The 10,087-nt window shown below is 32.3% G+C and overlaps 1 protein-coding gene across 1 annotated transcript; it reads left to right on the top strand.

Annotated features, from left to right (window-relative positions):
- Positions 1–722: 722 nt before the first annotated feature.
- LOC110622583 lies at positions 723–9,719 on the top strand. Its single transcript, XM_043959690.1, has 14 exons — positions 723–814; positions 904–1,005; positions 1,241–1,303; positions 1,394–1,482; positions 1,667–1,764; positions 2,754–2,805; positions 3,300–3,392; positions 3,909–4,019; positions 4,293–4,623; positions 4,903–5,402; positions 5,932–6,041; positions 8,756–8,814; positions 8,909–9,096; positions 9,454–9,719. Exons 1-14 carry the CDS (start codon positions 769–771, stop codon positions 9,640–9,642), a joined length of 2,031 nt encoding a protein of 676 aa, XP_043815625.1. The 5' UTR covers positions 723–768; the 3' UTR covers positions 9,643–9,719.
- Positions 9,720–10,087: the final 368 nt, after the last annotated feature.

The following is a 10,087-nucleotide window of genomic DNA, read 5'->3' as shown; positions in this document are numbered from 1 at the left end:
AATAATAAGATATCATTATCTCTAATTTTTAATTTATAAAATTACTTAATATTTTTAATTAAATTTAAAAATAAACAAATTAATCAACAACAATGAGTAATATTCATCCTCAAATATGGCTATTTTCTTTTGTTTCTTAGGCTCACCTATTCAGTCTCCACATCACATACACAGGTTTTTTTTTTTTTTTTTTTTTTTTTTTTTTTTTTTAATCTTGTTGTTTTATAGGAAAATTTTATGGGTTGCACTTATTTTTTTTTTACTAGTCTACATATCTCGTGGGAATCAATCACATTAAGTCAAAATTTTCTTTTTCTAATCTTGTTTTCTTGGAAAATTTTTATAAATTATATTTCTCGTGAAACCAATCACACAAATATTTTAGTTTCCTTTTTTTTTTCTCCTTATTTTTACGGGTTTTTTATGGGATTATTCTTTTAACAACAAAAATTAAAATTTAAGAATATATTTAAGTTTTTTATCTAAAAATTGAATAGTAAAATATTTAATGATTAAAATTAATATAATAAATAATAATAATTTTTTAAAATTTAACAATATTTTATTATATTTTTTAAAATTAAAATATTAATTAATAAGATTCGTTTTAATATAGGAAATAAATAGTAATTTTTTTATTAAAATAAAATAAATTCATTGATGGGGTAAAAAAGCCAAAATTACAGAAAAACCCATTCTTCCCGCTTCTTTTAAGTATTCTCGCTTTCCGCCTTTCACAGTATCACTTCCAAAACCCAAACCAGAGTCATGGCGCCAAGGAAGGCCTCATCGTCTCCTTCTCCAATCCTAATCGGTACAAAAAAAAAAAGGAACGATTCGCAGAAAACCTAGAAATTAAATCTTCCATTTCTCTAATTCCTATGTTTTCCCCCATATCTACAGGTAATTGCGAGGTCATTGTAGAAGCGAACAACTTCACTTGCCAATCAGATCCCAATAGCCTCCAAATTTCTCTCACCAAAAGCGCAAAAATCAAAATTTCAGGTATCCCTTCAACCTGTTTCAGCATACTTGCAATGTATTCTTTCTTTTATTTGTTTGGACGCCCAGAAACTGAAGGAAACTGAATGAATCAGTGTTAAGCTCCATTGCTTTTTGAGCCAAACATACACCATATATTATCATATTTAACAATCATAACAAAAAAGTGCATGTTGAATTAGTGGGTTGATTTTGTATAGATATAACACAACATGCTAAATTTTGTTCTTTGGTACAGTGAGAGAAGACTTTAATAGAAGATGTAATGATGATATTTGGAAATCTAAAGCTGAAGGAGAAGGTATATGTACCATCTAATTCATACGAGAAATTATTGTAAAATAGCATTTGTTTTCTGCTTTTTGTTAATTTTTCTTTTAAGTAACTGAAGCAGGGAAAGCTTCCATTCTTGGGGATGACCATATTTTTGTCCTAGTAAATTCAAAATATTCTGGTGACCGTTGCAAATCCTATATTGAGGTACATCATCTCACTCTGCTTATCTTCTCTTTTGTTTCTTCTGCTATACTAATTTTAGCGGCCTTTCTCATTTAGTCAAATTTTCCAATATATACGTTTTGATATTCTGTTATATTTTAGTTTTACTTTATCTACTTTAAACCACTATATTTCTTCTAAATGTGTATATACTTGGATTTTGTAGGAGGTTTTAAAGATATACAATAGAGAACTACCTACAATGAAATATACTGCAAATACCGGAAAGCAATCAACTTTTCTAGAAAAATGTGTCTCAAATGGGTATAGATCATTTTCATTTTTTCTATTCTTGTCTACGGTACTTGCTGAAATTTAGCCTCCTCTTTTCATAGTCAAGGTCCATAATGCTTAATTTGTTACTTTGGGTGCCTCATGTAAATTTGCTGGTAATATTTCTGTTGAAACTTGAAAGCTCTATGGCACATCAACGGCATGCTCATTATTCTATGATATTGTTGGTGTAGTTGTCAAATCAAGGTTCCAATTGAGAATTGAAATTTTCATTTTGTGAAAACCGAATTGAATCAAATTCGATAAAAGTTCTTCAAACTAATTACCAACTATATATGCCTAAAAAATAAGTGAAAAAATTTACAATGACATTTCGGTAAATAAAAAATTAGCATTTAAATAAATAGAAGTATGCTTTACGATAGAATAATATATCTTTATTATGTTATATAGTTTTATATTATAAATTATGAGATGTTAATTATAGATAATGATCATCATTATATGTGAAACTCCATTTAAATTTGATCAAATAAGTGAGTTAAATTAAAAAGTAAGGATATGTTAAATTGTTAATGTAAAATATCATAATTTGACTACTGTAATTAGAGAAATAATTTTAAAAAAAATACAAGAAAGAAGAGGAGTGGGAAAAGAATGATTGATGGAAGAAAAATAGTTGTGCACTTTTCATATTAAAAAACTGAAGTGAAACATTAAAATTTAAAGTTATAGGATCTATCAACCCTCCAGAAAACGAATCGGCTGAATTGATTGATTCATATTAATTCTGCTGATTGGATCACGTTAGGCACATTAACAACGCATCTCCTAGATTTGAACCGTAATAATGGTGAATATTGAATTGAGAATTGTAAGATTGTAACAACTATAAATTCACCCCATAGATTCAAATAGATATAATGGCGAAACAAATCATACCAATCAAATCAAGAATCATAAGATTCCATTAACTTTGTAGATAAACCATTTGACCATATTACTGATGGATTTTGCAGGAAATACTGCTCGTTGCTTTTGCAATCCAAGTCTGTTGAAGGTTATGGAGAAGTATGCTTGCTATATCTTTCATTATGTTGCTTGGCTTTCAGTTATGAGAAGTTGAAAACAATGTTGGCACCTCACAGATCTGTGATTGAACAACTTTTTATGAAAAGCAGTTATTACTCCTAAAAGCAATGTTATTCAGCATTAATAGTTTATATACTTCGTGTTTGTGTTTTTGTTGATCTATGATCTGTTACTGTTGGTGTCGACTTCACATTGTTACCTTTAATGCCAAAACAAAAAGGAAAAAGAAAAGAAAAAAGAACGTGTTTAAGAAGTGTTTTATAATAGAATAATTGTGGCATGCGGAGTTCCTGCTATTCTACCCATTTTGCCTTATCCGGTTATCCATCACTAACACATCCAAGCACATAATGAAGTTAGCGCAGAATGGTGCTTGTTCACTGTGCACTATAAGAATTTTCTGCGCTGAACAAATTTGTTGGCTATTTCTTTACAAACTTTTAGTGACCATATTCTTTATGTTGTTTTTACAGGTTATAGCTGCCATTACATATCAAATAGTCCCTGCTGACACACAGTATGCTGAGATTCCTCTTGCTGCTGTTAGTTCAGTCTACCAGCATAAGGTCTATTTTCTGCTTTCTGTTTCTGTTGGGTGCCATTATATTTCTTATCTTGGTTCATAGTTCCTCAAAATTTGTTCAATTCCACCATCTGAAATGAAACTGTATTCTACTAAAAGAATGCACCTATACACTGATTGGATTTATATAGTTTCATGCTTTTCTTTTCTTTTCTTTTGCTTGCTTTTCATACTATGTAATGCAGTTTAATTGCCATATGCGAAGGTACACAAGATTAGAGCATACTGTAATGTAAGTTTTGCAGAAATGATTTTAGTCCTTGAGAAGGCAGTTTTTGATTTTATATTTCAAGACATATGAACAAATTGTCACTTCAGTCTTCATATCAGTTGAACATAAAATTAAAGTTAATAATAATTTTTCTAATTGTATAATTTGTCTCACACACATGTACTTGTTCACTATTTATGTGTGAAGCCCTTATGCAGGGTCATGCTACATATATTTGTTTACTTGTAATCATCCTCTACTTTACTGCCATAACTTAGTTATATCCAGGGACTCGGTCGCTGCTTGTACATGGAATTAAGGAAGAGACTTCAGAGTGTTGGTGTTCGCACTATATACTGTTGGGGAGATAAGGAATCTGAGGGTTTTTGGCTTAAACAGGTAATGCAGGAATCAGAAAAACTTCAGGCTGAGGTTTATCGTAACTTCTTGCATATTTCATACCATTTATGTTTTTGTAGTGACTACTATAATGTGCATTGGTGAGGATTGAAGCTACTTTTTTTCATTGTTGGTCTTTTATTCACTTAAATGCATCAGGAAATTCTCCATAATTCTACATTCATACTAGCTCTGATGTTTTTTAGTTAATGTAGAGTATTTTGACGAGAATTTGCTATTTCATTTTTAATATTTGAGTATAACGCAATGCAGGGTTTTGAATCAATAGCAGAGGTGGACAAAAAAGGTCGAGCTCGTCGCAGGCTGCCCATTAAGGCTGATATCCGTAGAGCATTATGCTATCCTGGCGGTTCAATCCTTATGGTTTCACATCTTAATGAGGATACTTCAGCTAACCATGCAGAGCCATGGAAGTTCCTTTTTCCACTAAGACCTCATATGGAGTCTTTAGCAGCTCTTGCTATATCTACTCAGCCTGAGGAGGGTTGCAATACGTTGAACACAGAAAATCAAATAGCAGAAAGGTCTCGTTCTAAAAGAATGATAGGGGATGAATTTCTTGGAGAAGGTAGCAATTTAGATGGTAAAAGAAATTTATGTTTTTAATTTTGGTAATTTACATTAGATTCATCGCATTGGTGCATTATCATTCAGTTTGGATATTTCTATATATTTTGAAATCTTGAAGTGATCTTATTGATATTTCTATATCTGTGATAATCCTACTTACATGGGGCTGAAGTTGAAAGGTTCATTTTTTTACTTGGTGTTTAGGTGCTATTTTTTGGATCTCTACCATCTTTGCAAGCAGGTTTTCTTAGGTTGTTACAGGTCAGGCTCCAATGCTTTTGGTTGTTTCCAGCAGGTTTTTCTTGGAATAGGGACTGTGAAGAACCAGCTTTGTGTGAAGGACAGAAATGCAGCAAGATGACTAATGGTGCAGAATTGGAAAAGATTGAAGCTGATATTGATGTCAAATGCTGTTCCTGTTATACACAAGGTACAAAGAGGGTTTGGGAAGCCTCACTGTCTTCACTGAAGTCAAAAAGAGTGAAGGGAAGTCATCAAACTGATTGTGAAACAGAATCTATCATGGCTTTAGATTCAGGATCAGGGAGTGAAAGAACTGATCCTTGCTTTAACAAATGCCCCTTGGGCATTTCAAAAAGTTGTTCTTTTATTGGGGTTACTTCTACAAATCCTTTGACTAGTCATTGCATGGAAGACAATGCCAAAAAAGGGAGAACAATTAACATGGCATCAGAAGCATTGGGCAGCAAAGAACTTCCATCCAAGAGAGAAAGCATAAGAATCATGCTAATGAATATTGCTGATGATGCTAAGAAAATGCATCTTACAAAGGTATATCCAATTTATGTAGTCCATTCTAAGGTAAATCACATATTGATGTAATTGGTATTTTGTGGTTTGTTACTTTATTGCTCTCTTTGAAAAGAATGATAATTAGATCAAATGTTGCCATCTTCTCATTCCTATTTTACGAGTGTTGGGAAATTCTTCCTATTACCGTTTCCACTTAGAAATTATCTTTTGATGCGCCCTTCTTTTCCAAGACTAGCTCCTCATATAAAATAGAAAACATTTTCTATAGGGAAGTCTACAAGCACACGTGTGAACATGTAGATAGACTTAGGGATATCTAGGCAGATGCTATTGTTTATATGGGAAGTATCATAATGAGTGCTTTCCTTTTACCAACTTTTATTATGGAAGAACTTTTGTAAGTTCTATTAAATGAACACCAACCAAATTTTCCAATTATTCTGATTTTGCTTTCTAAGATTCTATACTATAATCTATATCATGCTTCAGATTTCCCTTTTATGCTTCTGTTTATTGTATTTGTTGCAAACTAATTTCTTCTTCATAGGTAATTGAAACCCTTGGTGGTATTGTTATATCTGATGGAAGTGCAAGCACACATGTAGTCACAGGAAAAGTAAGAAAAACTCTCAATTTCTGCACTGCTTTATGCTCAGGGTGAGTCTTAATCTGATCCTTGTATTTTTTATGCTGCTTTAGTTTAATAATTTGCTTCTGTTGCTCCACCATTTTCCCCTTTACCTTCTATATGATATGTTTGAGTAGGTCATTTACATTTATGTATTAAGCATAGTGTATTATCTTCTTTTTTGACTGGAAATTTCTGCAATGAATGTGCAGTTATGAAGTCAAAATTTCAATTATAATCTATTCCTGATTTAAAAGACAATAATAAAATGGAGATGTAAATCAAAGTTATATTTTCACAATTAACTTTGTTGCTCTGAAAATCATAATGCAAGTATGCCCTATTGGAATTATTTTTCTTTCATTTGTACATATTTTAGTTCACAAAGTACTGCAACCAAATTACTTCCATATCCTTGGCTTTCTCTATTTGTATATTTACTGTTTGGATATATTTTCATGTTAGAATTCAATTAAATTCATAAAAGAATTCAATTTATTATAAGAAAATTCATGTGTCTGGAATTAATTTATAGAATTTGTTTCAATTCTATTCTTCGGAATAATAAAAAATAAAAAATGTACTAAATTTTCTATTTTGCCCTTATTTATTTTAAAGAAACATATAAGGGGAGGAGGGGTATTTTGGGTTTCAATTGGAGATTTCATTCTGAAACATTAAATTCTTGCAAAATCATGTTGCTTTGGATGTGAATTCATATCTTTCAGAATGACTTTTGTTCTAATTGAAAAGTTGAATTCGAATAGTTTTTAACTTCCAGATGTGAGAGGGAGAAAGGTGTATAAGCTAGCACCACTTGAGGAAAAGAGGGTACAGATCTAAATAAGGTCAAGTGCATTGAAGATGATAATTAACAAATTTTATCGGGAGATAGTAAGATCAAACAGAGATGGAGAGGCTTCTTTGATAAGCTGTTTAATGCAAGTCATGAGGATAACTTTGTAAAACTTATTGTTGAGTAGAATCTTAACTACGCTTATAGAGTCAAGCTTGTTGAAGTTAAAAAGACCATGAAGAATATAAAAATAGGGAGATCTTGAGGCCCATATGGTATCCTATAAAAGTATAGAAGTGCCTTGGAGAGGTTGAAATAGCTTGGTAATTCAGCTATTAATGGCATACTAAAATCTAAAAAGATGCCAAATGAGTGGAAGAAAAGAACTTTGGTTTCTATCTTTAAGAATCGTTATTGAAGTATATTGGAGAATTTCTATTTTTAAGAATTGCTATTGAAGTATATTGGAGAACATTTTCTGCATATTCTTTCTAATGTACAAGAGTGTGGATCCTGAAATTATGCTAATCCCTAAAATTATGCTACCAAGTTAAGGAAAGGAATATTTACATAATCACACGCATAACTACATAGTTGACTTTTTGTAACAAGAATAAAGGGCCTACAAAGCCATACGTACTGCCAGACAATAAATTAATGAGTCACATGAGAAGTTGTAGAAAGAGTGACTGAACACAGACTTAGGAAAACTGCTAAAGATCAGAGAACTAGTTTGAATTTATGCTAGGTAGATCTACAACAAAGCCTCTCTTTTTATTAAGAAGATTAGTAAAAATGTATATGGAGAGGTGAAAAGGTCTTTACATAATATTCATTGACCTATAAAAGGCATATGATAATGTACTCATGGAAGTTGTTTGGTGGGTGCTAGAAAAGAAAGTACTTATCTCAAATATATAATTAATTCCATTAAGTACATGAATGATTGAGAGGTTACAAATGTAACAACAACAGAATGGGATGCAGACTAGTTCTCCATAATAGAGTTTTCTTCGAGTCTGTGCTCTAGTGAAGGAGTTAAACAAAAGTTGGAGCTGTGGAGAATGCTTAAGAGTATGGATTTCAGGCTACGTAGAAGTAAGACTTGCGGAAGGAATAGAGAGGAGATTCAATTGGATACAGTTTTGGTGCCCAAATGCAATCAATGCAAGTATTTAGGGTCTATCATCTAAAAGAAAAGAGCAATAGATGAGTATGTAACTCCTAAAATTAAAATATGATGGTTAAACGGGATGAACGCAACAGATGTGTTACCCAATTGTAATATCCTCGACAAAGTAAAATGTAAGTTCTATAGAATTGTGGTTAGGTCAGCTGTTCAGTGTGAGAGTGACCATTGGACATCTAAGATAAACATAAGCATCATAGAGATGTGGATGTTAAGATGAATATCTACCCCTACAACAATGGATAAAATTAGGATGGATAGTGGATCAAGATGGTCTATTTATGTCCAAGGTACAGACGATGTGCTTATACAGAAATGTGCTAAATAAGCGGTAAAAGTGAATGGGAAAATGGGGGGACCTAAAATAATGTATATCAACTGAATAATGAAAAATATTCACTTCACATAGCTGACTCTATTTAGTTTGGAAATAAGAGTTAATTGTTGTTGTTGTTGTTGTATAGTTTGGCATACTTGAGTTTCAATTTTCAAGATAGGGAGGGAAGACTTCTCCATAGGCCATCTCTTACCGGAATTGAATTCCTAATTAAAGGTCACATCTTGTTTTGTTAAAATCATAAAAATAAAGAAGATTCAAAAGTAATGGATTTTTAAATAATTTGACCTTTAAGTAAGCAGATGCAGGCTTTTACATATTGGTTTATGGGAATGCTTTGACATGGATGTGTTCTAGTATATATGTGTTTGTCACGTAATATGAATATTAACGCTGATACATGTGATGATCTCTTAAACAGTGCTTGGATAGTCTCATCAAGTTGGTTAAAAGAAAGCTTCCGGAAAAGCAAATTTGTGGGTGAGTTAAGTGTAAAATAAATGTCTTATTTTGAAAAACCTAACCACATATCAAGAAAGTCTAATCTTTTCAAATTAACCCATTTGATGTGCAGATGAACTGCCATATACTTTACTTGATGAGGAATACATGCTCAAGTACGGAACTCAGTTAAAAGATGCAGTTTTGAGAGCAAAAGCCAGACCCAGAGCGCTGCTTAAAGGATATGACGTATGCATATCCACCAATGTCCAGCCTCCAGTTGAGGCTTTATCGACCATTGTCAGTTCTGCTGGTGGAAATGTAAGCTCTCTGATTCTTGCCTCATTCTACTAAGATCTGTATCCTGCGTCCTCCTTCAATAACACTTGTATTGCTCTGCTAATGGCATAATCATTATCTCCTAGTCTAATTATGAATTAATAACATAAATGTCCCAAAGATACACACGTGCATATGATAGAAAATGTCATAACTGCTATTATTTTAAGTTGTGAAATGGTGCTCAGGAAAATCCAAATCACAACACTAACTTCTCAAAAAGTAAACGGTAAAATTTGGTCCACACCTTGTTTAATAGAGTCTATATCAAATTTGGTATGAGAATAGATTTTGTTTCTGCATTAGCTTCCCTTCTGCTAATCTCTGTGACATACACAGATAATTTCTGGACTGGACAAAGTAAATGAAGCATCAAAAACAATTTTTGTTGCTTGTGAAGAAGACATGGAAGAAGCATTATCAGCTGCAAAGAAAGGGATACGGACTTTCAGCAGTGACTGGTTGATGAACTGCGTTATGAAACAAGAGCTGGATTTGCAGGCACTTCAATTTGCTGAGTCCTTGTGAGGAATATAAAGCTTGCAGTGAGGTTAGCACCAGCAGGATAATGTAGAGTTGTTTTCTCCCCCGTTCCCATTTCTAGCTTTTTTTTTTTTTTTGTGTGTAGAGAAAGAAATCTCTAGCAAAGCAAATTTTGTTATTATCCATGGAAGTCTTGTTTCAATCTGAAAAGATCATCAGAATTCAAAATGTTTTGTTAATAGAACTCATAATGTTATGAAGGGCTGTGTTTATCTGAATGATAGTGCTAAGAAATTCTACTACAGGGCTAGAATGTCATCAGATTTGAAACTACCAAGGATGTATGTATTGTGTTATCTTTTGAGTTTTGTCTGTTCATACTCAAAAAGAGATGTAAGAGTTCGAATATTGGAATCCTTAGTAATTTGCAAGATCTTTTATCCATATTCTTAAGCCCACTGAACTGTGCAGGGGGAACTACTTTCTGGTC

This window comes from Manihot esculenta, chromosome 9, assembly GCF_001659605.2.
Source record: "Manihot esculenta cultivar AM560-2 chromosome 9, M.esculenta_v8, whole genome shotgun sequence".
Classification (NCBI taxonomy): Eukaryota; Viridiplantae; Streptophyta; class Magnoliopsida; order Malpighiales; family Euphorbiaceae; genus Manihot; species Manihot esculenta.
The sequence above is the reverse complement of the archived record's forward strand: the minus strand, read 5'-3'. Positions and strand labels throughout refer to the sequence as shown.